The sequence below is a fragment of the Podarcis tiliguerta genome, assembly GCF_965153285.1.
Source record: "Podarcis tiliguerta genome assembly, chromosome: 1".
Classification (NCBI taxonomy): domain Eukaryota; kingdom Metazoa; phylum Chordata; class Lepidosauria; order Squamata; family Lacertidae; genus Podarcis; species Podarcis tiliguerta.
In genome coordinates, this window is record NC_139534.1 from 53,443,377 (window position 1) to 53,471,098 (window position 27,722).

General features: G+C 44.1%; 1 protein-coding gene across 3 annotated transcripts; it reads left to right on the plus strand.

The window, feature by feature from the left end:
• The first annotated feature begins 353 nt into the window (after positions 1-353).
• LOC310678876 (protein farnesyltransferase subunit beta-like) lies at positions 354-26,509 on the plus strand. Of its 3 annotated transcripts, none has more exons than XM_083443401.1 (12): positions 354-622; positions 12,543-12,607; positions 13,614-13,686; positions 14,250-14,341; positions 16,767-16,913; positions 17,866-17,949; positions 18,951-19,037; positions 19,227-19,356; positions 20,353-20,485; positions 21,656-21,767; positions 22,294-22,408; positions 25,561-26,509. In XM_083443401.1, the coding sequence occupies exons 1-12, from the start codon at positions 500-502 to the stop codon at positions 25,669-25,671; spliced, it is 1,272 nt and encodes a 423-aa protein (XP_083299527.1). In that variant the 5' UTR covers positions 354-499; the 3' UTR covers positions 25,672-26,509. The 3 variants fall into 3 exon arrangements, 2 of the variants coding, with proteins under 2 accessions (XP_083299527.1, XP_083299526.1); XR_014511996.1 differs by having other exon boundaries at positions 358-622; positions 22,294-23,954; positions 24,931-26,509; XM_083443400.1 differs by lacking the exon at positions 354-622 and adding an exon at positions 727-888.
• Positions 26,510-27,722: the final 1,213 nt, after the last annotated feature.

Below are 27,722 nucleotides of genomic sequence, written 5' to 3' on the forward strand. Positions count from 1 at the left end.
GCTAACGCAAGTAAAAGCGGGCTAAAAAGCAGGGCAAGTACTGTAACTTGGGAACCCACTTCCCCTTTAAATAAACTGGTCTGTGAAGATGGAGGGGAACTCCCTTTTCATGCCGCATGGACAGCTCTAGTGCCTGTAGTTAAACTGGTTTGAGGGATCCCTCTTGTGCTTCCCCCAGCCCTTAAGCAGGGCGCATTGCGTCAGAGAGAGAGGATTCCCACCTGGGATCACGGCGTCTAGCAGTCGCTTGCCGCATGAGGCACATTATAAGAGCTGAAACTGGCGGGTTAAAATAGGCGCCACGTGGGGGCGGCAGCGAGTTACCGACGCTGCCGCCGGCGCTTCCCAGCGCGTTTGGGCGAAGCTGCTACAGTATATAGTAATAGAGCAGCGCGCTCGGACCTTTCTTGCCTTCAGCGAGCCGCCGTAGCCGGGCTTGAGCACACTGCCTCTCGGGCTGCCAGCCTCAGTCGCGCGGGCTGAGCGGCTCTGTGGGATCATGGCGGCCGCCGCTTCTACCCAGCCCGTCGCCGACAGGAGACGCTACCGGCGGGGCGGCACGGAAGCGGGCCGGGAGAGGCTGGAGGACGACGGAGTTCGGACCCTCACTTCAGCTGAGCAGGTGGGGCTGGGAGCCGCCCCCTCTTTCCAGGGAGAGGGACTACAACTCCCAGGGTGCACTTCGCGGGCGTGTGGCTTCAGGGGTCCGGTCTGTTTCTCTGCGCGGGCGGAGAGAGAACGATGCCCCGGTGGCCGCCCTGTAGATCCATTGTGTTCAGCACAGTGAGAATCTCCAGGGTTGTGGGGTGGGGCTTTTTTGAGGTATATTATCTTGTTAGATTTCGTTTAGCCTCTACTTCTCCATGTGCCGCCTTAAGTCCATTTCAGGTAGCCCATTGCGCATGGAAGCTGATGCATTAATATGCTTAAGTCGCTTCTGGAGGCTCGCCTAGTCCTCCTCTCCTATGTTTTTTGCCATTTGTCCGCTTCCCATCACACACGATGGAGTTCCTTGTCTGCACACGTTGGAGAACCGCTTTGCACCTCCTCTTTTGTTGTTTGAAACCTTGTTAGAGAGTAACTGTGGGGAAACAGGAGAAAAACGTGGATGTGCTGCTGGTGTTCCTCGCAGTTTGTGAATTTGGACCCCACTTCAAAACTCGCCCTACCTTTGGGGAATCTATACATTGGGACAGATGGAGATTCAGGGTGGTTTTAATAGTGGTGTTTCCCCATCCCCTTCAGCCAAACTTCCCCACTTCCAGCTCACACCTATTTGTAGTTATAGGCACACATCCTATTCATATCCAGATCTTACTGTATCCCTGCAACTTTCAAGTCTGACTATTTGTATGCTAACAGAAGTGGTCTTAGAAAAGTACATTACTGTACCTATTTTTTAAAAAACACAAGCAAGGTAACAATGGTTATAAAGAGTTGTGGGTTCAAATGATAAGGGGTTGCATCCCACACCAGTTCCCTTTCCACTAGCTGCTGTCTCTCACCACCCTTCTTACCCAGTTCTGTCATGGAGACTTTTATCAGGTTCCCTAATCGTGCAGACAGATCAAGTAATCACAACTAGAATCCCTTTGTGGTTCTTTCCTACGTAAGGTCAGAGACTGAATTGAGCGGTGCACAGTGACAATGATGTGCATGTCTGTGTCCTCCTACACAGTTTGGTGTTCCAGTACTTAAATTTAGAAATTCAGTGGTAGCGAAGAACACTGAGTTTCTAAATTTAAGTACTGGAACACCAAACTGTGTAGGAGGACATTGCTTCCATAACCTTAAACAAAAAAGTTGTGAGGACTGATACATTTGGAACCAGGCAAAGCTTTAACATCTTTGGAGATAAAAGGGCTAGAATGTTAGTGCTTCCCAAGCTTTTCTATCTAGTCCTTTAACAATTCAGGCATAAGTATTTTGAGGAAAAGAGAAGTGGGTATTTTATACAACATCAATATTATAAGCCTTAGTGATTAAGCATTTATTCCTGCCAGTGCCTAATTACTGTGATGCTTAGTAACTTTATGCCTTTATAAAACCTGTTTGAAATTTGCATGGTAAGCAGTTCCTGACCCGCCTGGCTTCAGGTTTGATTACGGAGCATTGTTTGCAATGTTAGGGGGAAGGTAGCCTTGGAACTATGTGACCTTTGAAAAGTCAATGTCATACTGTGGAGGAGGATGCTTCTAAAACAGCAGATAATGGGAAGGCATCATCCTGATGTACATGTTTTGAGTGCTCATGAACAACAAGAGGCGAAGAGATAAAAGGCTTGAACTCATGGAGGAGCAAGGACATAGGCTTGGAATTCAGAGGTTGGGGGCAGAAGGGCTGCAATAAACTCAGGACTCTGAGAAAATGACTTTTTGGTGATCAGCAAGTTACAAGGCTCCATAGGATAACAGTTCAAAGCATGCTAGCCCCAGGTCCTCCATCATATAATATGGTGTGTGTGTTTTTAAACACTGAACTAAATGTAAGGCTACATCTTAATATATAGTGAAACACTCAGCAGTTTTGTTGTATGTATGTTGCTGCTGTGGTATTGTATTGAGGAACTGTGTTTAAGAAAGGGCAGGCAACAAACATAGCTGATTTACCAACAAACAAACATGGCTACCCCTGTGGAATCAATCAAAGGCATCCTTTCAATCACATCACAATTTTGTTGTTTTAGTAAAACGTGTGGAGCAATTTACTGATATATTTTAAGCATTCAAGTCAAGTTACCTGCTGAAAGGTCTCTGTAATTCAGTGATTATATCTGTGGTTTGTTCTCTGTGGAAGACATCTTAATTATTGACCAGGAGGGGATAAAGAGGGTTGAGCTTTAGTTAGTAGGGCATATCTATGACATGTACAAGTTCTTCTCAGTTTCTGGAATTAATCAGTGAGAGGAAAGACCTCTACCTGCACTTGGGCTGACTGTTCTTCAATGCTGGTTGGACAGTCATCTGACTTTGTCTAAGGTGACCCATATTTTTAAGTGGAAAATGTGATAGGCATTGCTAGACCTGCTTCCTATGGTGATTGTGTGGTAAGACCTGCATATACTTTCCCTCAGAAATATAGATGGCAAAATGGTAGTAATCCAATAGATTTTTATGTTCTTAGGTTGTACACCACCTTGTTGCATATATTTTATGTAGTATTCAGCTCGCAATATTCACCAATTCCACTGGTAGACAGGACAGTTAAAAGTATTCCAAAGCTGCAAGTCTCAAACCACTTGTTCTGTTAACTTCATTAGGCTAAAGCCTGTCATTCATATTTCTGACATAATACCATTGTGTTTTTTAATTGTTCAAAAGTTGGATGGGCGTGGCCAGGTATGCTCCTTCATAAGAATTGAGCTCTTTGGCTCAGGAAGACAGGCTATAGAAGATAGAGATTTAACAAACTTACTTGTGTAAAATCAGAGCATAAATGGATAAGTAGTGTTGGCTAGACACAGCTGAGTAGAGCACTAATAGTTATGATTTTTCTTTGGTTTGCTTGGTTGTGTAAAAGAATTATGCAGTAAATCATTTCCAGTTAAATCATGAAAATGACTATCCTAGAGTTTATTGGACTTAAATTATCCTTCTACTGGTTTTAATTAAGTCCTGTTAGTCATGGAAATACTTCATTCTTTGAAGTTCAACTGTCTGGACAATGAACAAATTATGATTATTTATAAATCTTGCTTAACCGATAGTGTTTGACCATCTTTTTCTTGATGGTCATGGTTTCTATAGCTGCAAAGCTGAGCGAAAGGAACTTATGTAAAGTTACTCAGTTGCTTAGTTCATTTGACCCCTTCCCTTCCAAATAGTACTCAATCCTTGAGAGAAGCTCTGAAATTGAGGGGAAGCCAACTGCCTTTCCTAAGGTTCTGGAAAGAAATTTGCTAAAGTCAAAGCATATGTGGCTGGCAAAATAGTTCTTTGTATTAGAAACTGAATGCATTTGATGTGCTATACTAGGCTGCATTCAGACCCTACATTTAAGGCACATGAATTCCCCCAAACAATCCTGTGAACTGTAGTTAAAAGTGCTGTGAATTGTAGCTCCAGGAGAGGTAAATCAGAGTTCTCAGGATTCTTTGCGGAGATGTCATTTGCTTTAAAGGTATTGTGTGGATGTAGTCTTGGATTTTGTGGCCTACTTCTGATTTTAGTTGCACTTGCCGCTTTCCACTGTTCAGACCAAAGCAGCTGAAATTACAGTCATCCAGTAAACATGATTACTAGTTGGACTTTCTTCCTTGCTGGAGGCCTGAGACATCCCTGAGGGGTGATTGCTGCTCATTATCTCTCCCTAGAATCTGACCTTTAATGGAGAAGGCAACACTTTTCAAATCCCAGACAGTGAGAAAACATTAGATACCAGGGCAAAAGAGCAGGAAAGTGTCAATTGAGGCTTTGTGGCCCCAATTAAGGTGAGCTGTGGAATAAGGATGTGAATGCCAATGTGGATTTCTTTGTTCATGCAGCCATTGAGTAGGAATACAGCATGAGCTGGTCAGAGACCTCACAGATTTCCCTGTTCTGTTGCTGAGCATTTAGTGCTGGCTTCAGCTTAGCCTGGCTGCTTTGATGCTTTAGGCAAATTATTAAAACTAAGGGCATTCATGCACACACCTTGCACTGATCCTGCAACTCCTAGTTCCTAGAACCTTTCCTCACCTATTACACGCAACCTTATGTTGTGTTGAGCTTCTTCCTCTCTGTCGCACCTCGCTATTTCCCCTCTGCTTCTGTCAGTGAGCCTGGTTTCTAATGACTTCCACTCCCCCATGCATGCTTCATAGCAGTTCCCTTTCTTTTGTTGGGAGCTGGAGCAGCAGCTTCTTAAAAGAAGAGAGAGAAATCTGGAACCCTGTGGTTGTGTTTAAATGCCCTGCTGCCATGCTTCTCTCCTTCTTCCACTTCTTCCCCTTGTCTGTCTTTCATTAAGCAATTCATTTATTATATTTCTATGCCTCTTTTCACTCATACAAATCACAAAGCGGCTTACAAATACAGCGGTACCTCAGTTTTTTAATGTCTCCGTTGACAAACATTTCGGTTTACAAACGCCATAAACCTTGAAGTAATTGCTTCGGTTTTTGAACACACCTCAGAAGTCGAACATGCCATGCAGCTTCTGCTGAGTGCAAAATCCTGAGGCCTAGCTGTCGGCTGTTGCATCCTCGATTTTTGAACGTTTCAGAACTCTTAACGGTCTTCCGGAACAGATTACATTCGAAAACTGAGGTACCATTGTAATAGCATAGTAAAACATCCCAATCACAACATAAATCATACAAAATAATTTAACAAATCATCAGTAAAACAACCACCTTGTATGAAACACTATTAACAAAGCCACTTAAAAAATAGGCTAAACAGCACAACCATAAGAAAAGTTATTTAAGATTCATAAAGCATTGTAGCACTCATAATCCACAACACAATGTGAACATTAACTAACAACCAAAAACAAAACTAAGCACTGTTGAATTCACACACACTCTTTCTCCATCCCCATGACTCAGACTTCCACTCAGTTCATCAGAAGACACATACACATAATGCCCGTGGCAGCAACTGCGTTCTGAAGGCTTCTAGGGCTCTGAGGGTTGGAGGGTGGGGCAAGGCAGGTGGAACAAGTCCTTGCCTTGTCAGCAGAAAGTCTCATCACCTTTTAGATGCTCCTTACTGAAGTGGTGGTGTCTCACAAATAATATAGCAATGCACGATGTCACTGTGTTGGCAGACATATATTTATGGCAAAGGCAACCAGAGCTTAGCTTAATATATATTAGCATGGCAGCAGTAAGTTATTAGCCTGCAAGTTTCTCATTCCATGGTGAAGTGCCCTCCACTCACTGTTGCCAGTTACTCTCTCTTTCTCAATATATATATATATTTATAGATGGAACAATGCGCTAAAAATGACTCCATTCTATCCAAATGGAGTGCCTCACAACAAGATTTTGCAAGTGTTGTGTCCTCTGCTGCCTAAATATATATGTGATCTAATATAATGCCACCTATCATACCAACTATTGATTTGCTCCCATGCATTCTGTTTGATGGTACATTTCACTGGGAGATGGGTGGAGGGCTTCATTATGTGTCTTGATTCTAGCTATGTGCTCTTACAGGTGCTAAAACCCTCAGTGATTTTTGGAAAGTGCTTGTGGTCAACTCTCTCCCCCCCCCCCCAAGGATCAGCCTGGGTTGTGCATACTGTACAGTGCTACATGGGTGGGATGTCCTGGGAGCAGAAGAGCCTTTTTGATTGTGTGCTGCATCACTGAACCACAGGCACATAGGAAGTTACCTTAGACCAGGTCAAACCACTGACCCATCTATCTCAGTGATGCCTAACTTAATTTTGGACTAGAGTCTTTTTCTCGGTCATACCTGGAGATGCCAGGGATTGAACGTGGGACATTCTGCCTTTCATCTGTGGCCTTTCCTCAGGGGCAGCAGTTGTGTAGATGTGATATACTAAAGGAGCTATAGCTTGTTATTTGTTACCATCCACCTCTTTTACGAGCCTCTGTGTTGTTTTTTTAAAACTGGAGCAGCAGCAGCCCTCTTGAACTCTGACACCCTTTTAACAATTACTCACAGCTGCCATAGACACTTTTCTTCTTGGCATGCCATGCCATATTGCTCCATTTGTGCTGTGATGGTTCTTTCTTAATAGTGCTGTCTTCTGAGTGCAGAGGGGTTCTTGCATTCTGATTTTTACCTGTCATGTTTTTATGTTTAAGAAAATATTTTGCTTTCCTGTTACATATGCGGCATTAAATGTGTCCGTCTCTAATGTTTTATTTTGATATTTTTAATGTTTTGTCTCGCATGTTAATTTACAAATCAAAAAACCTTTATTGCATTAGCAAACTGCCATAGCAAAATAAGACAATACAAAAAGAAAAAAAGACAAACTAGAGACAAGCAGCCCAGCAAAATTCAGGTGTTTTGGCTGGCGTAGTGACATTTAAGTTACCCGAAGACAATAATGCAAAGATATAATAGCCAGCGCCCAAAAACTAGTATGCGGGTATATATAAAGCACAAAATGGCCCCAGCACAGACTCAGCATATTGAGTTAAAAGTAATAAAAAGATTAAAACAGGTCCAGGTCTAGGGCACGCTACCCTGTCAGAGTAGCCCTGAGTTTCAGAGCCTGCACTATGAATATTGCCACCCCACGTGAGATTTGGGGATTTGCGTCCACAAGAAGCGATTTCAAACAGTCTTCCTTAGATGTAATGGTGGACGGGATCAAAAGGAGGAGCTTAGATCTTATTGGCTCATAAATAGGGCAGTAGAAAAAGAAATGTATGAAGTCCTCTACTTCATTCATTGTGCATGGACATAGACGCTGGGTAATAGGGGTCTTAGAATAAATCCCCTGCAGGAAGGCCGTGGGTATAGAATGGAAGCGGGCCATAGTAAACGCTCTTCTCAAGTTGGGCTCCGTCAGGTCTATCAAGTAGTTGGCAAGTGATCTTACCACTTTCACTTTAGGGAGCCACATGGAGAGGCGAGCTGAGGTGGACTGTGCCCGGTCCATGGCCTCGTCTCTTGTAAGAATCCAGGCCCGGATTTTATGTTTGTCCCAAGAGGACAGCGAGTCAAGATTTGGGAGAGAGTAGCGTGCAGTAATAGTCACCATGGCCTTGGACCATTTATTGCTTTGAGAACACGTTAAAAAGGCTTGCCTGGCTAGTAGGGGACCTGGGGCATTGATTAATTTACAATAAAAGCTAATAATTCTAATGTGGGCTCTCGCAACAATGGAGGGGAGGCCCAGTTCTGTTCTTAACTGTGCTGCAACCGAGCCCTTGGGGAGACCCAGTATCTTCCGTGCAAAAGAGTTTTGTAGAATCTCCAGCCGTTGTAGTGTTTTTAAATTCCACCCCCAGATTTCAACCCCATACAATAACATCGGGAGGACTTTGCTGATAAATGCTTTTCTGATTGGTGGAACCAGCTGGCCGCCTTTTGCATAGTAGAATTTCTCCAAGGCTTTGATGGTTCTGCGGGCAGCCAGGATGGTTGTATTTAGGTGAGCTGACCAGCTAAGCCCATGCTGAAAAATGATACCCAAATACTTGAATGCTGAACAATGTTCAATAGAATGGCCCTCAAAATTCCAGAGTGACTTCCGAGTTTTCATGCCAAAAGTAAGAATTTTGGTTTTGGCGAAATTAATTTTAAGGGAGTTGGTATCACAATATGTCATGAGCCCTCTGAGCATGTTGTTTAAGCCCAGCTTGGTTAATGACAGTATCACCATGTCGTCCGCATAGAGTAATATGGGGATCTTGAGCTGTTGTAAGGAGGGGGCAGGTTGATTTAGGGCCTTCATAGTTGTGACGATGTCATTGATATAGAAATTGAATAGAAAAGGGGCCAAGAGGCAGCCCTGTTTGACCCCTTTATTCAGAGGGAAAGAATCAGAAAGAGCTCCCAGAGGGCCGAATTTTACTCTGGCCGATATGTCATTATGAATTTCCATAAGAAGGAGGAGGAGTCTCTTATCTATGCTGGTATGACTAAGCTTCTGCCATAGCCTATCTCTGGGAATGGAGTCAAAGGCGGAGGTCAGGTCCACAAAAGCCGCGTGTAGTTTGCAGTTGAACCTGTTTAGGTATTTATCAATCAGGGTAAGTAGAACAAGACATTGGCCAGATGTGCTGTGACCTTTGCGGAAGCCAGCCTGTTCCGGATGGAATAGCTTTGTTTCTTCTGCCCACTCAATTAATTTCTCTAGCAAGAATCTAGAGTAAACCTTGTATGATATGTCCAACAGGCTGATAGGTCGGTAGTTGCGCGGATCTTGTGGGTCCCCCTTTTTATGTATTGGGATAACTATGCTCTGTTTCCAGTTAGGTGGAATCTTAAGAGTAGCATTAATGGTGGTAAAGAGAGATGCTAAGATAGGGGCCCACCACGACTGGTTCGATAAGAATACCTCAGGTGGTATCATATCCTCCCCCGGGGATTTATCCCCTGATAGCATGCTAATTAGTTGAATACATCTCTCTGGGGAGACTGGCTCCCAGGTGGGCAAGGCAGATGCTGGAAGGGTGGTGACTACATTTACGTCAGAATCTGAGGTGGAATACAGCTGAGCAAAGTGAGAGTGCCAGCTGGCTGCTGTGATGTTATTAACAATGAATGAGGGGGGTCTTAGACCTGCATTAATTAAATTCCAAAATTTCTTGTCGTCACGGGTTTTAATGGCCACTGACAGAGCCGACCAGCGTTCTTTCGCAAAGAGCAATTTCTTATGTTGGAGCAGCTTCTTATAGTATGAACGAAATTGGGCTAACTCCCTGATTTTGCTCTGAGTGCTGTCTGCTTTCATGTCTGACTGGAGAAATCTAAGCCTACTTCTGCACTGTTTGCATTCTTGGTCGAACCAGGTTTGATTCTTCCAGGATAGAATCGCACGGGAAGGTTTCGTAAGCGAAGGGAGCAAGTAGACTAGAATTTGCTGGAAATTTGAGAAATGATTCACATTCGTTGTTAACAGCTGAGCTTTCAGGGCTAGGATCTCAGGGGAATTTAGGAGGACTTTTATGTCTTGCTCCAGGTAGATGTCCCACTTCTTGCGTCCGGGGGCCAGGGTCGATGAATCCTGGGGGTGTGGTGAGCTGGGAGGCCCCAGCTGTGTGTGGTGAAAGGAGATGGCAATTGGAAGGTGGTCACTTTCGGTTCTGTTGAACACATTGAAACAGTATGCCTCATCATTAAATGCTGAGGAGGACCAGATGTAATCTATAACACTTGCCCCTCTAGATCCTAGAAAAGTATAGTATCCCCCGGACCAGTCTTTGGGTGTGCCGTGCAAGCTGTGCAGCCCGCAGTTTATAGTGAACTCCAGCAGTATGATGCCAGCCCTATTAATGGTCTTGTCCTGTGAATTCCACGTAGGGAACCACTCCTCTTCTATGAATAATTGCGACTTATCGGTAAATAAGCTTATATCTGCTCCGATTCTGGCATTGAAGTCCCCCATTATAAGGATCTCTGACTTTGGAAATTCAGCCCCAGATTTATCTAGAATAAATCTTAAATCCTCCCACAGCTGATTTGAGTGAGAGGAGGAATAGGTAGATGGATTGTACAAGTTTACACATATGAATTCCCCAAGCGAGCTGTTAGTGATGTGCAAAGTTTGAATGTAATTACTCTCTAACCAAAAGATAGGAGAGATATTAAGCTGAAGCTCCTGCGAAACAAATGTTACCAGGCCTCCACTAGGGCGCCCATACAAGTGTGTTTTGGTCGCAGGAATCACAAAGGCGTCATAGCCCGGTAGGGATGGGGGGGGTGAAGATTCTAAGCACCAGGTCTCTTGTATACCCATAATCTGGAATTTCGCTAAAAACTCTTTCATATCCCCGTCATCCTGTTTGGACGTCCATCCTGCCACATTCCAGGATAGCACATTAAAGCAATTTGAGGAGGGACTATGTGCTAGTCAATTGCTCTGGTTGCTGGTGGGAAGGACATTGCCAGGGGTCTGAGACAGCTCCAGGCGAGGTACTACCGAAGGTATCGAAGGGGTGGTGAGTTGATTGATGTGACCAGCAGGGTCTTCAGTAAAACCTAAGTTGTCTCTTTGCACAGTGGGTTCCTTAACGTTTATATATTGGCTTGAAAAGGTTGCGGATAAATGAGGTTCTACCAAAAGAGGTTGACTGGCAAAGGACGAGGATATAGAGTCATTTGACTGGACCGCACTGAATGAAGACTCCAGGTCAGGCATAGAAGAATAGGACATTGACAGATTACCAGGATGAGGTGTGTTTGACGCGTTACTCTTTAAGGCGGAGGACGAGGTAGTTGATTGCAGATCTATTAGTAGAGGTGAAGGGGGTCTGCGTTGCGACGGTGTATGAGGAGCTTCCGCCAGGCAGACTGCCAAATCATCCGTTATTGGAGTCCCAGTATTTGGCAGGGGTTTCTGGGGTGTTAGCCCCTTCATAACTGGTTTCCTTTGATTTAATAGGTTGCTATGTCCAGGATTTGAGGAGATTTTCTCTTGAAGTACATGTGTAAGATGCTGCTTGAGTGTATCAAGCCTGTTTATAACTTCCTGCTGTTCTACTAATGGCAACTCGCCATAGGATGAAATAAGGTCCCTCTCCTCTGAGATATCCAGATGGCTGGGCCCGCTTTGGTCATGCTTCTTTGTTGCTGGAGTAGATAAACCAGGAAGCTTGGGCTGAGAGGGAGGGTGAGGTTCCCGGGTGGACAACTTGAGTTTCAAGACTGAGTCGCGCCTGTCTGGCGGGCAGCTACCTTTTTGTACGGTGCTGCGGAAGAGAGGTTTAATCCTGGTGTCATTAAAGACTCTTGTTGGGAAGATGCCCCAGGTGGCCAGAAACGCTTTACGCCTAACCAGTATGGAGGGAATTTTTGGAGACTGGAAGGAGAGCAATACTTTTTGGAGCCGATGGTGGTAGTTTAAAAGTTTCACTGTACTGAGGTCTATTAGCGGAGGCCAAATCTGAAGGAGTTGCCTCAGATGATCTTTGACATCTCTCGAATTATTCCACCTTGGGGACCTGGGGTCCCTACTGTGTATAGTTAGACATATTTTGTTTGGTTGTAAAATCAGAGATTGAGAGTCCAATTGAGTTTTTAGGAGGTGGCCACCAGTACCACTTTCATGTCTAATAAGGGAGGTATACCTCTGTCCCTTTAAATCCCTCGGAGGGAGAGTGTGGTTGAGCTGGAGCTCTAGCAAATGGGCCTCAAGCTTTTGGTGGAGATTATCCACCTGCATGGAGATCCCATTTATGCTCTTAAAGATGCAGCGCAGGGTCCTGGTTATTAATTGGAAATGATCGAGTCCCATGCCATCGCCGAGGGCCAACTCGGGCTCCCCCTTCGAGGTGGCTCTCACCTCTTTGTCATTATCGTTGGCATTATTCGTTGTCTTCGAGTTCACCCCCTCCACTTCTGTATCGGCTGCGAGGTCAATTAAAGGATTAAAACGATTGTGAGTTTCAACCATGTAGCTAACTTCCTCATTATTTCTATTACAGTTAAGAAAAAAAGTATCAATCTTGGACTGTTTGGGCCTCGGGGGAGGCATTGCCTCATCCAGGTCCCTTGGCCGCTTGCCATGGCCCATAGTGGAGATTAGAAGCAATATCCACAATAATTGGAAGTATCCTAATACACCTTAGAGAGTATTGTAGGAAGCAGGGGAGTGGAGAGCGAAGAAGAAAGAAAAGTAAAGTTCGTTGCTTACTTACAATTCTCAGTCATTTCGGTTCAATGTCTTAAAGGTCAGACTTAGCAAGAGTTATTTTTGTGAGTATGCTTCTCTCCATTTTACCTCTTACTCTGTTGGCTTCAAACCTTGTATCAAAAGGCATAGTAAATTGCTTTGAGACCTTTGAAAAAGTGGTGTAGAAATTATTTTAATAATACTGTAATAGTAACAGTAAATGCTAGTATATAGTGTTCTCTGCATCCTCCCCACCCATAGTTATTGTACCTCTTCTTTGTCCCTTTAACTTGTTGCAGACAAAAGTAGAAGATATAGTCCAAGAGGTCTTTGATGCTTATAAGACAAATCACCATGACGCGCAGTAAGTTCTTGTATCCATGCAACCTTTCCTCCACTTGCTCCGTATTCTTGTTTGACTGCTGATTTATATACCCCACCCCACATTGCTCAGGAGGGCCCTTAACTTTCTGGAGAGGCTTTTGGGGAATGGGGCATGTGTGTAGGTAGCTGCAATAGTGAGGAAGTACTGGGTGACTTTCTTGTGAATGCCTTCCTTTCTCTTAGGATTCAAGCAATGCCTTTATATAGAGTTGTGGTATACTCATGTTTACAATACTTTAGATGGTTCTGGTCTTTCCATCACAAAATGGATAGTGCTGAGCTGGCCCCCATGCCTGCTGGTTAGCATTGGAAGGAAAGCCTCGATTGGCACAAAGGGAGCTTTTCTTCCAATACACACAGCTAGGGTTGCCATATTTCAAAATCCAGACAGAAGAGTTGTTGAGCTTTTTTTGGTATATGACAAAAAAGTTTTCCAGACATATGGCAACCCTACCCACAGCAGATGCAGGGGTCTGATCAGCTTGCCAGGGGCCCGGTCCAAATTGGCTCTTTTCTCCTGCTGTTTACCTAATAAAAAATAAATAAATACCACACAATTGCTTTTGTGTGAATGATGTCACTTCTAGTTTGGCCTTTAGTTTTGAAAAAAGATGTCTCAGGAGGGACATGACCACAGGTTTATAAAATTATGAACAGCGGCTTCCTCTCTCTTCTCATCTTTGCTTAAATGTCTTGCGTGTTCTCCCTGATCCTCCCTGCTCCCATGTTTATCAGCTCCTCCTGGGGGCCTTTGCTCTACAGGTATCATTCTTCTAGGAATAACTTAAGAATACTTCCTCTGTCAATCCCATCTGCACTGTTTCCCTCCTGTCTCTCTCTGCACTATTACCATATGGACTTCAGATGAGATGCCCCCTGTCCTGGATGGTTTTAAAGGAGAGTTAAACAAACACACATGGCTGTAGAGCACTTACATGGCTTTATGACTCTTTGATCATTTGCATATCTTTTGGTCTATCCTTCAGGTTTGTTTTGCAGCGAGAGAAACACTTCCACTACCTGAAGAGAGGGCTGAGACAACTGACAGATGCCTATGAGGTAATCCCTTCTGGCTGAGGGAGTTTGTACTGTTTCCTTCCTGCTTATATTCTGTTAGCGGAAAAATATTTGATGGTGGGTTAACATGATTATGGCTCATTATCCTCCTTGCTTTTTCTACAGCTGAGGTTTCTTTAACTTTTCTCTGGAATCTGAGGTATCAAGGGACTTCCTTTTCCTGTCTCACTGAGGGGCACTTTTGTAGGCCATAGAAACACTGGCTGTGTTCCCGTTGACCTTGCTAAATCCATTTTCTAGGAGCCACTTCAGTTGTAGTGCTGGCTCCTCTGGGGTTGAAAGCTAAATATTTGTTACCCGTGTCTTTTGCTCTGTCCATTTGGTGATAAATGAAAAGAGGTTCTCATGTTAGCTTGGGATTGTGCGAATAATGAAGCTATTCTTAAAGAGGTATGTAAATTCCCTTCATAAATTGGTGTCCTTTATCCTTCTAAACCTCTTACTTTCCAGTTCTGATTCGCCTTCTTTGCCCTCCTTTTGTTGGGGTGTAACAAATGCAGCTGTGTCAGTCATGGATTTTAACAGCTGTCGTTTTCTTTTCCAAGTGTCTAGATGCCAGCCGCCCATGGTTGTGCTACTGGATCTTGCACAGCCTTGAACTGCTTGAGGAACCCATCCCGGAATCTGTAACTTCAGAGTAAGAGTTGTTTTATATTTCACTTCCGTTCCTGCAAAACACTTTGCCATTTATTCCGAGCATTGTCATTACATAACTGCTGGGAGTCGTTGTTGAGAAGCTCAAAAATTATGCAGGCGGCTTCTGTTGATGTCTCAGAAACCAAAGATGATCTTTGGGCAGAGCTTTGAATTATGTGTTTTCAGAGTTTCTCTTTTGTTAGCAAGCTATTTAGTAAAGTTGCCTATCTAGACATTTGGAGGTAAATTCAGAACTTAAAATTTAGAGAAAGAAGGACTAAGTATAACCTGAAAAACTTTCTGCTCAACTTTCTGACTTAAAAATTATAGGAGAAATTAACTTCCAGAAGTTTTCCTTATCTTTGCGCAGTGTGTGCCTCTCTGGGCTAACCTCCCAATGTCCCTGCATGATGCATAAGAGCATTTTTTTGAAATACAACAGTGCATTGTCTTTGCTCCAACAATGACCTCTCAATAGCTTTTTCCTCGAGTAGAAGCTTTTGGTGCATCTTGTGATCAGCAAAGATGGTGGCGGTAAGAGATCAGCTTCAGCCACTAGGAGAAAGAAACCCATTCCCTGTAGGGTTTGAAAATCTGTGTCTGCAGAAATGGTGGTGGTGGTTAGGAGAGAGAAGGTTTTTTGCATTTGAAAGAAGTATTGGTTGCAAATTGTTTTTCAAAGAAGAGAAGTTTTGCAATTTGTAAAGAGAAAGAGGGAAAATTAGTAAGCTTGAGTTGCTTTCTGCAGCCAAGGAATGATGTGTATAATGAATGGAAAAGCAGGATTGTTACTGGATTGTAGTGGAGGCAGTCATTTTCACCCAGGAAGAGTTGGGTTGAGCAGAATTTGAGGTGCACAATTTTGGGAAATGTTGAAAAAAACTTGTTTTTGTGGGGGGCGGGATTGGAATGAATTTTGGGGGGGAATTGTAATATTTTAAATACTTTTTAGCGCCCTTTACAGATTTAAAGTCACTTTGTTACTTTAGGAACATAAAATGTGTTATGTATAACTTGGTTATACATTAAATTATCCCGATTGGTACAGTGGTGCCCCGCAAGACGAATGCCTCGCAAGACGGAAAACCCGCTAGACGAAAGGGTTTTCCGTTTTGGAGGTGCTTCACAAAACGAATTTCCTATGGGCTTGCTTCGCAAGACGAAAATGTCTTGCGAGTTGCTGTGATTTTTTTTCACTCCCCACCCCCTTTTTCTAAGGCACTAAGCTGCTAATAGCCTTTTAGCAGCTAATCCGCTAATCCCTTAAACCTTTAATAGCCGCTAATAGCGCTAATCGCAAGACGAAAAAACCGCTAGACGAAGAGACTCACGGAACGGATTCTTTTTGTCTTGCGAGGCACCACTGTATTTCAAAAGTTCAGATCCGTATCCGGGAGCTACTGTTGCTGCGAAATATAACCATTAAAGAAAGGAGTTTTGTTCCTTTAATCAGCAAGTCCAGAAGGCACTCTGGATGCTGTTTTGCAGTGTTGTTGCCACCTACAACAAGATTTGTTGTAGATGAGTAGATTTGCACTTTCTGTGGCCTGCCCCCCTTGGTCTGGGGCTGGATGTGTTGCATTTCAATGTGTGACTACTGCAATTGCATTGCAAAAATTTCCATATACACATATATTGTGTGTACGTTGATCTTAAATTAAAGACTTATTGTGGGGGGTGTTGTTCTCAGTGTTATTTGCTTCTTAATAAGTAAAATGTAAATTACAGTATGTCATTAAACGATGCCCCCAAATCAATATTTTAAGGATGGGGAGAGACAAACCCTTCTTTGATCGCAAAGGCCTTCCATGCAGGCAGCCTCTGTCCCAAAATAGATCAGGGGGAGAGCCTGGGAAAGGGCGCCTGTAACAGACCTTTGTGTATATTGGGATTAAAACAATAACAAACAATGGAATAGCATGGCAAAAGCGGAGGAGAATGCTTGTTCTGCTGCTGAGATTCAGCTAGATGGCTCTGGTGAGAGAGAACCTTCCATAGAGTCCAGGGGGGTCCTTTGTGCAAGTGCAAGGCATTCCTTGCTTTCTGTTGATATTTTCCTCTCCCGCTGCCGTTCTCCTGTACCTCATCCCATTTGTGATTATTGGGTGCAACTTCTGGTGTGTTGGGGGATGGCTGCCAAGGGAAGTGTGAGAGCCTCATTATTTGACTGGAGTCCAGCTTCTCCAGATCCAACCCAATTCATTTAGTGTCTGAGTTGTACATTCGCTTCAATTTCCCCCTTCCTTCTGTGCAATGAGGCAATGGACTGTAGTGCCACTGGCGCAGTGTCGAACACTGCTGCTAGTATAAGAGCTGCTGCGGTCCTTCTTTCTTAGCCCGGGAAGGCCCTGTGCTGCTTGTTTTGTGTTTAAATGCTTCTTGCTTATAAAAACTAAGCTTGTCCTTGGTCTTTCCTCTGTGCCTAGTGTGTGCCAGTTCCTGAGCCGCTGTCAGAGCCCCAGCGGAGGCTTTGGAGGGGGACCAAACCAGTACCCACATCTTGCTCCAACGTACGCAGCCGTCAATGCTCTCTGCATTATCGGGACTGAAGAGGCATACAGTGTTATCAACAGGTAAAATCGTAGGAGGGACCCCCTCCCCTCTGCTCAGATCCAAGATATTAGGTGAAGCCTGAAGCATTCTTGACCAATGTCTGCCAGTACAGTCCCCCTCTTCAGCCTTCCTACTTGCTGAAGAAGAAAGGTTAGCTGGTAAGCTGGCCTGGTGGCCCTTTCCCAACACAGCCTTTGCCACAATGTGCTGCTTGGTGTCGACATCCACCACATTGCCTCCCGTCCACTTGTTGGTAGCTTCCTTTGCTTTGAATCAAGGAGAGCAAAGCTCTTCCTGGCGCTCAGGCCTTTCTTGCACTCCAGGGCTAGAGAAGGGTTAGCTCCATATTTAGAAAAAAGGAGTCTAGGTGGTTAGTCCAGGTTCATGTTTTTAACCAGGGTTCTGCGGAACCTTTGGAGTCCACTTTCATCGCTAGGCATTCCAGCGTACACCTCAGGCACATCACTTTCCCATCCTGCACCAGCCAGGCGCCCCCACTCAAGAGTGGGAGTGACCACAAGTCACACGCAGCCTGATCTAGTCCCATAGTTCATCATGTGACACCAGTGGTGAAATGGTCAAAATCAGTCTCTCTCTGGGAGCTGTGGGTCCAAACATGCAGGTTGTGTGAGATGATGTATTTCTTTTATTTAGGCTTGTACAGCAGGGCAATGGAATAGCAGGTTTTACCTTAACATGAAAACACTGTGGTAGGGACAAAGTCAGAAGAAGTTGTGGAACCTGCTTTTTTGGAGGGAAAGTTGGCGGGGGGCTCTTATTGGTAGGGAGAGGGGGCTGGGTTGCCATAGGATATCATGACATGTTGGAAGGGTTCCTCAGCCAGCAAAGCACTGAAAACCCCTGGCCTAGATGATCCTGAAGCCCATTTTCATTCATGTGGGTTGGCTCTTCCAGCATCTCAGTTGCTTTCCCCCTCTTAATAGGGATAAATGTTCTCTATTGTTTTTTCAGAGAGAAGCTTCTGGACTATTTGTATTCCCTGAAGCAGCCTGATGGCTCCTTCATCATGCACATAGGGGGAGAGGTGGATGTCAGGTGTGTGGGAAATGTTTCAAGTATTTCTTTCATGTGATGCTCAGCAGCAGCTTTGGGTTCTGATGAAAGTTTTGTAGCAATGGCGCTCGTAGAGAGTTTTGTCTTAGCGCAGCAAGCATTAATCCTGTTTTGTAATAGTGTAGCTAAACTTCAGTGGAGGAATAAGATCCTGGCTTCTAATGTTAGGAAGATTATGGGAGCCATTATTTGCTTCTTTCAGCTGTAAGTGATGTTAAATATTCCTGGCTTGCCCCTCTAGGGGGCAGGAAAAGGCAGTCCTTGGCTGCAGTTCAAGAGAAGTGCTTGCATGTGGAAAGAATGGCAGACATGGCCAGAGTTTGTTTTGATGCAGCAGATTCTAAAGCTGAAGAAGAAAATCTTTTTCAACTTGTACAGTGGCTTGCTGTGACAAACCATTTTAAATGAAGCTCTGGCTCTTCTTTCAGGGAAGAATGTAACCTTTATTTTTCTTCCCCTGGGATTTCAATGAATAATGTTGTGAGCAAGGCTTTTTCTGTCTTAATTAACAATATTGAAATCCACTCAGTATCTTTCTGTGGCTACTAATATAAATCTAGGATACCAGTCCCTTGGTACACCAAGGAAGGAAATAAATGGATGCATTGGGGTAAACTCTTCTGAATTTAGCTCCTGGTGTACCTTCCATTCTAATAACCTCATCCAGAGTAATTTTATTTTACAACACACAAAACATGGTCTCTCTCTCCCTCTTTCTCTCCCCCTCCCCTCCTCCCACCCTGGCCAACAAGCTGATTGAGTACATTGAGCAAATGCCTTCTCAGGGTTGCTCAGATATTAAAACCAAGTCTTGAGTATACAATGACTTAACTTCCACGTACTCTCTTTGTGACATTTCCACGGTCATGGCTGGGTGGATCATGCAGTTTAATATGACTGGTGTCTCCCTGACAGCAGTAGCTCAGCTTGCATCATTCTTCATCCATGTGCAGAAGTTAAATAGTCTCATATTTAATTCTCAGGAGTGCGTATTGTGCTGCATCAGTGGCCTCGCTTACCAACATCATCACACCAACTCTCTTTGAAGGGACAGCGGACTGGATAGCAAGGTAGGAAAACACTTAGCTCTTGTTTGGCCTTGGACACCCAGTGCTTCTTTGGTTGCCAGGTTTGAGTGTAGTTACCTGCCCAGCAGCAGGAGTCTAGAGAATGAGCAGGAAGATAATTGTGGTATTGTGGACAAGAAAACATATCCTGTGTTTTTTCCCTCCTGTTTTTGTGTTTTGCTTTTGAATTAGATGTCAGAACTGGGAGGGTGGGATTGGTGGCGTCCCTGGCATGGAGGCCCACGGAGGGTACACTTTCTGTGGACTGGCAGCGCTGGTCATTCTGAAAAGTGAGCACGTCTTGAATCTGAAAAGCTTATTGGTAAGTAACCATTTGCCAGCCTGGTTCTAATTCTCTCTGTGCTGCTGTTTCAACATTCACTATGGCTCAGATCCAGAGCTCCCATGAGCAGACCACTGTTCATGGGCGGAGAAGTGAATTTTAGCATTCCCCATAAAGCTGCTCCAGAGCGTCAGGGGACCCTTCAGAGCAGAACTGCGGGCGGCACAGAGTAACCAGTGAAAATCCCTTGCCTCTTCTTCTTCAAATGAAGGAAGCCTTTTCCTTTGTGGAAGAGGCACTCTAGATGGAGCCTTATCAGTGCAGAAGGCACTGTCATAGCCATCACAATGCCCAAACATAGGATCCCACTGGATTTCAGTATCTGGGATTGGGATTCTCCTTTTGCCCTGCCCCTTCCATTCTTATGCTCTCCCTAAAAGTGTCTGTCTGTACATTCACAGCACATATTCATAATCATTCCCTTGAGCTTTGCATTAATTGATTAAAAGGAAACATGTACCATTTCTAACATTATTTCGTAATATCGTGAAACCCCATTTTGTCTGTAACTGTCTTTAAATGCGGGCATCCCTCACTGATGCGTGATTAGCTTGCATGTAACCATGCATACGTGCAGCAGCGGGAAATAAAGAAATAATTTGATTCAAACCTGAAATGGCAGGATCTCGGGGCCATTCATAAGATAGAGACATGATCTCTTGATGTTCACCAACGTGCCGTAACTTCTCCTTTCCAGTTTTATTGGTTTGCTTGGTTGCTTGTTTCCTCGTTTAGTTTAATTATCAAAAACCTCTTCATATTTTCCTTGGCAACCTGGGCATGTTAGGTTTTGCTGCAGGAAACACATGAAGCATGGGGGGGGGGATGGGAGGACAGGTGTGTGCCCTCCGACTCCCCAGACTGTGTTAGGGGACTGCAGTTGTCTGTGGCTCCCTCCATTGATATATCTGCTGGGTGTAGCAGGTCCTGTGGCTGCACTGAGCGATAGTGATGTTTGCTTTCTCTCCCTTCTAGCACTGGGTTACAAGCCGCCAGATGCGTTTTGAAGGAGGGTTTCAGGGCCGTTGTAACAAGCTGGTAGATGGCTGCTACTCATTCTGGCAGGCTGGCTTGCTGCCTCTCTTACATCGAGCCCTGCATGCCAAAGGTGAGTCTGAGCACTGCAAGCTGGTCTACCAGTCCCCAGGTATGCTGCCCCCCTTACTTGTTTCCTCTCACCCCCAAACTGTTAGATGTGGAGTCTTTTGTTTGAGGAGCCTATTGAGAGCAAAAGACACAAGGACACAAGATGTGCTTCACTGCAGCATTTGTATTCTCTGTCCTTGTGGAAACCAAAGAAAATACCTGCCTTTCAATTCTACAGTAGAACCGGCATCAACATGTCATAGGATTGAAAATAACAAAGCTGTTGGGGGACCCATGAAAAATGTCATTGTATCAAAGAGTGCCAGTGCCATTCTTCCTCATTATTTGCCCTCCACCCCCCAAAAATGTTGTGGTTAGTTACTAAGCAGTATATTCATGGCATCCATATGTACAAGGAAATCTCCAACGCTTTCCTCGCTTATTGAACGTACAGTGCTAGCTTGATGCTCTGTGATTTTAAAACTTCCTGAAATCTCTGGATGTGGCCAGTGTCGGAGGACCAATCTGAAGCGATGTGGGGCATGATGGTTTGTTTATAAGCATATCTGTGCAGGGTTACCGGTTCCTTTGGCATACCAGCCCAGCATGTACCTAAATATCCCTGTTGTGCTAACACTGTAGGAGTTGGCAATGGTTTAAAAGTGACAATATCAAGGAGCAGGGGTTATGTTGCTTTTAAAAGCAAAATGAAAGCACACTCTGCAACCTTCTTCTGTTGGACCTCAGAGATGGAATACTAGCCAGATGAACCATTTTTCACCGATGTAGGAGACAGTTTCAACACGCAGAGAGTTCTATTCGCAGGATGCAGTGAATTTCTATTATTAGGTTAACTGCCTCAGATGAACTCTGCCAGCACATGCTCCTTGCATTCTTCCCTTCCACCTTTCCTTGTCCCATCCCCTCCACAAGCTGCTGCTTGTTATCTGCTTGCTGTCCTTGCTTTCTCTCATTAGATTAAGGAACAAGGAAATGACTGCCTGATAGCGAAAATGGAAGGCTTCTGTGAGGACAAGGTCTGGAAGTGGGTGGCCATAGCTCCGCCCTTGCGAAGCGGAAGAAATGAGGGAGGAAGGGAGGGAGTGCAGTCTTCCTTTTGGTGTCTTCCTGTTGGCCTGCTCTTTCTCTAGTGGAAGTGTTAGCCTCTTACTGGGGTTTTTGTTCCTTTTAGGTGACTCTGCCCTCAGTATGACACACTGGATGTTTGACCAGGAAGCGCTTCAAGAGTACATCCTACTATGCTGCCAGTGCCCTGCAGGGGGCCTCTTGGACAAGCCGGGCAAGTGAGTGTTGGTCACCCCAACTGAGAAAATTTCAACTTGTGACTCAGCATACAGCAGGAATACTCATGACTGGGATTAAATTTACAAGCGGTTTTTTAAACAACAGAAGTACAGGGGTACCTTGGTTCCCGAACGCAATCTGTTCTGGAAGTCCTTTTGACTTCCAAAACGTTCACAAACCAAGGCGCGGCTTCTGATTGGCTGATTGGCCCCGGAAACCATGCCGACAGCTGAAACGGACGTTCGGCTTCCAAAAAAAGTTCGCAAGCCAGAACACTTACTTCCAGGTTTGGGAGCCGATTTGTTCAGGAGCCAAGCCGTTCGGGAACCAAGGTACCACTGTACTATAAGGTGAAAGAATATCACAAAGATGACGACTATGGGAAACTAATCTGGCACCCAACTTGGGGCTTTGCGTACCCTGCACTGAAACAAATGGAGATTTTGTCCCAGAGGGTGGCTAAGTGGAACAGTTGGGCTTCCAGTTTCTCGCTCACCTCAACCTTGTGTATGTTTCTACCGCCAGGTTCCGGGATTTTTACCATACCTGCTATTGCCTCAGTGGGCTGTCGATAGCACAGCATTTTGGCAGCGGGGACCTTCTCCATGAAGTAGTGCTAGGAGTGCCAGAGAACCGCCTGGTAAGCTATGTCAGGATGTGGCTGCGTGTGTGCGTGTGTTTTGTGTGTGTCTTAGGAATGAACCCAAGTAAAAGTAACACAGACAAGGAAGGTGCCGCTCCAATCCATCCCAAGTCTGTTCTATCACATTTCCCATATTTCATCAATATTTTTTAAATGAAAATTGCATTTATCTACGTGTTTAAATATGGAAATTGTCAGAAAATTTGTTATTTCTGACCATATTTTCTCTCAAAATGTACGCCTTTGAACAATTTTCTCCTAAAACACCAATGCTTTTATATTGGTATTTAAGCAGAGACGTGCATAACAAAACTGGGAGAACTGCAGAATCCAAAGGATAACTATGTTCTGATCTGCATCTTAGTCCAAGTGGTGCAGAACAAGTTAGTTCATAACAGAATTTCCAATCACATACTTTTGAATAGGTAGAAAGTAAGCTAGTGCTTTTGAGGATGCCATTCGGCTGCAAGTAAATCCTGTCTGCAACTCATAATCCTGGAGACACTAGTGAAAGTTCAGTATGTGTGTTACAGCAGTGAATTGATTTCATTCACTTTTTTTTGCCATCTCACTGGGCACTGGTAATGGCAGCCTTCACTGGCACCATGCCCTGGCATGAAGGCTGATTTCAGACATTCTGGCTAGTGAGATAGGGCAGGGACTCTGAATCCCCTCTCTTCCCTTCCCTTCCCACAGCCATGTTAAAAAGGTCTTCAGACAGGGCTGCCCCTGCTACTGAGGAAGGCAGGTGGTGACATTCCACAGCCAACAGGCCTCAAGACTCTGTTGCCTCAGCATCTTCATAGGCCTGCCTCTTAAAGATTAGGGTAGAAACATCTCAAATTTGGTGTGTGGTAGTTTTGGGTTTCCTTTATATTTTAACTCTTCTCATCAGGAAAGTGTGCCAGAAATTTGGCATAAACCTTCCCTCTCTGTGACAGCCCCTGCTCCATATCCGAAGGCAGAAAAGGATACCACACAGTGGTTAGACTGTGAACCACCCTGAGACCTCCAGATATAGGGCAGTATATAAATTCAATTAATAATAATAATAATAAATAATCAGATAGGACCAGAAATGGTGTTTACAGTGTGTGTGGTGGATCTGAGTAGCAAACTTGCCACACCAAATAGTTGTTTGTTGTTGCAAGTTGCATGGTGGCTATGGATGCTTAATTTCACAGCGTTTGAGATAACAGGGCTTGACAGGTTAGGAGGAAGGAGTGAAGTTTGGGATAGAGAACAATGTGTATAAGGCAGAATAGGAAGCATAATGAAAGGGGGGTGCTTGCTGAGGCTCTTGTGTCTTTCTGCGTAGGCAGTGTGAGCTCCAGATATGATTTCCTTTGGCCTGTGAGCTTTCAACAGGCATAGCCTTCCCGTTCCCTTCTATGACCCTCCATCCCAAGCCAGATTCTCCTGCTGTGTGGTATGCGTCAAGCATGATTACAGCCTTGAACTATGAACTTTGCTTCTCATTGTGCATTCCTTATTCCTCTCATGGGGAAATGTCCCTCTTGCACTGGGAACATTTCGAAGAGAAGCATTTTCTCTTTTTTTCTTAATTTTTTAATTTTTTTTATTAAATGTTACAAAAAAGAAAAAAGAAATAGGAACAATACATAACCGAACGTAAAAACAGTTATCTACACAATTTTCCAGAATGCAGACTAGAAAATAAGATGAAAAAATAAAAGAAACAAACAAAAATATATAATGAAGAGAAATAATTCCAAATTCATACTTCAAATATTACAATATATAAATCCTAGTTAAAATATTATAATATTAAATATTATTCACCACATGTCTCTTGGTTATCTAATTCATCTTTACATCTGTTCTTCAGTCACTTCCTTTCCTTAAGTTCTTTCATAGTCCATCTAATCTTTGTATTCTCTGTATTCTTCACAAGGTTAGTCTAAGCACAACCAAACTTTCGTGTTTGATCCCTGTTTGTGTAAATATTCATTTAAGCATTCCCATTGTTTCTGTACCATAGTTTTAGATTTATGCGTTATTATATCTGTCAATTTTTCTAACTCCAGATGTTCACATAGTTTACTTAACCATTCTCTTTTTGTTGGGATGTTATTTCCTTTCCAGTAACTGGCCACCAACATTCTCGCTGCTGTTGTTGCGTATAGGAATATTTTAATTTTATCTTTGGGGATACCCTTACTCAAAATTCCTAATAAGTATGCTTCTGCCCTTTTGTTATATGAAACCTTTATTAAGTTTTTTATTTCTTCATGGATCATTTCCCATAATTTTTTGATCTCTGAACATATCCACCACATATGGTATAGAGTGCCCTTCATCTTATTGCATCTCCAACATTTATTACTAATCGATCTATTCATTTTTGCTAGTCTGTCTGGTGCCATATACCATCTGTGGTGCATCTTCATATAATTCTCTCTTATTGAATTGAAGGCCATAAAATTTATGTTTCCCCCCAAAAACTTTTTCCAATCTTCCGAATCAGTTGTATATCCTAGATCCTGTTCCCACCTTAGCAGCATTTTCTTGTGAGATTGCCCCAGTGCTGCTATGATGATGATGATGATGATGATGATGCAGTGAATGACTCCTCAGAGAGGCTGGAACAAGGCCAGCTCCAGGTTTGGGAGGCGGGGCTTGGCAAGATGCCCTTTCTGTGGAACCACCCCTTTCCTTTGTTGTGTCGCTGCAACAGCTGGTAGGCAGGCAGTGATTAGGAACAATCCTTACCTCCAGCTAGAGGGGAGGGCAGGGAGCCAGGGTTTTTGTGGTTCCTTGCTGCTGTTGCTGCTTGCCCACTTGAGAGGCTGGCAAGCAAGTGGTGGCACAATGGGAAGGAGCCCGGGGTTGGTGCTGAGGCCTTGGCAACTGCTCAAGGATAATGACCCCTTCAAAGTTGAAAATATGTGGATAACATCTAGTAAACTCTCAAAAGCTACAGCGGAGCTGAGAAAAACTTCTTTCAGTGGTCAGGATGCTGGGCTTCGGGCTCCTGTAGCTCCATACATATTGCCATGAAATATGTCCTTAAATAACTTGCTTTCATTAACTTACCTAAGTTGACAGGCTTGGCTTCTCTTGCTATGGAACTGGTGAGAGTAGACAGTTTCACCTTTAATTCCTGTTTGTTTCCTTCCCTCCAACAGCAGCCTACGCACCCTGTGTACAACATCTCCCCCGACAAAGTGGTGCAAGCCGTGATGCACTTCCTGAAGAAGCCTGTTCCAAGTACAAAGGAGGAGCCTGTTGCTAATTGAGAGGGGCTGCTGCCCGGGTAGACACTGTGCAGTGCCTTGTCCTGCCGTTCAACGCATGGCACTGCAAGTCGTCTTGGCCGTTGTGGGGGGCCCTGGCCCTGGAGCTAACTTTTTGATTATTTTCAAACTGGGCTCAACTTTTGTGTGTGCATCTTTTGAGAGAGTTCTGCTAGCCATACCAAAACCTGATCAGTTTTCAGGACCTAGTAGCAGATTGGCTGTGTGGTGGCATACGGTTAGACATGCTGGCTGCTCATTTGCGTGGGACGCGCTCTCACCTTGCAAGCAGGAGCAGTTTTGGTTTTGAAACAATGCAGCATGTTAGTATCTTAAGCATCTGGCAAACCAGTTCTGTTGTTTCATTTGCACTATGCTAAGTATCTTGGGGGTGGTGGGGCCAGCTTCCTAATAGGCTGGTTACTGGCCTAGCCAGAGTTGGTGCCCTGATCCCATACCCTTACAGGCAATATATTCTGTCCATTTATACTCCCTGAAGCTATTCCAAGTACTGCTAACCAAGACATGGGACTCTGGCTTTAAAATGTAAGCATATTCCGAGTCAATAGTGTGCACATCAACACTGTATTAGTTGTGTCGGCTGCTGGAGCACATCCCAGGGGTGTTGTCTTGGATACCCCCCTTGTGTTAAGCTCTTTTCCATTATGTAAAATGGTGTTGAAGGTCTCACTCTGCATCGAGCAAAAAAAAGGCCACTGGCAAGATTCTGTGCAAAATTCTCTCCCCCCCCTTGCATATTGGTACTAGCCTGCCTAGTGGCAGGACTGACAATGTAATAATGTTTGTGCATTTTATTAAACATGAACTAATTCCTTTCTTATTATCTGTCCAGTTGTGACCATTCATAAAACTTTTTGATGCAATTGTATTTAAGGTTTTAATTTGTATGTCTGCTAGGAGGGCCTTTTGGTGCTCGTCTGCATGTTTGGGAAGGAAATCACAACATTTTCCTTTGGGAACTGTACAGTTTACAATGCTTTCTCAAGGCATGCTTGTTAGCGCATACTTCTAACCAGTGTCTTAAAGCCACACAACACTTCTGTTGAAGCTAAGCAGCCCTGATATTGAACCCTTCCTGGAAACTATATGTAAACTGAACTCTTGGAGGAATTACGGCGTCAAAGAGGTAAACAATCCTAGCCTTTCGTAAGCAGAGCAGACTAATACATAACCTGTAGAACCACTGTCATCCTTAATGAGTACCATAGTAGCCCCAACAACAGGGCTTGAGATTTTAGCTCCATGCAAGTAACCATGTGTGGTGAGAGGGGGGCTGTGTGCTTGCCCTGTGGTTGTCCCCTTGCATGGAGGGAAAGTCTGAAGCAGGGAAGGAAGCTTGTTGAATGGTCACAGGCTGTTCCTCTCAGCTGGAACCCTGAATACCCAGGGCAGGAGCTCTCACCGAGACAGCCTATATGTGACCAAACATGCTTCCAACCTCCCCACAACATGTTACATAGCATGGGGCAGGGTGATATTGCTTGGAGATATAACAGCTGGAAATTATAATATACTTTTCAAGCAGCTGCTATTTGTCTCTTAATCTTGGGATGAATATAGATAACTGTTACGTGGTATTGCCACTGGAGGAAGGTGGGAACAACATATTGGAAGGTATTTTTCCTTTGTTTGCTCCTGGCTCCTCTTTCTGCTCTCTTCCTCTCCCAGCTCCTTTTCCCTCCTCCCGGCTTCCATTTTCAGCCTTTGGGAGGCTGGTACATTCCACTGACATTTCTCTCTTTCTTTGGCACACCTGTACCTTGAGCTGCCAAGCCAGGCCAGGCCCTGCTAAAATAAACACAACTTTGCAGCAATCCTAAGCACATGTATAAAAGCAGCTTTGTGGGCCAAACTGGTACTTTGGGAGAATTAAAGTGTGTTTAAACTGCTGAATGAAAATTGCCAGTAGCTTGCAAAATTGCTAGTAGGATTGTGTGTTATGTGCTTTGATTCCATGCAAACACAGAAAAGCTTTAGAATTTGGTATTGGGTGCACACATGAAGGCTGCAAGGATAGGTGTAAAATGGCTGGG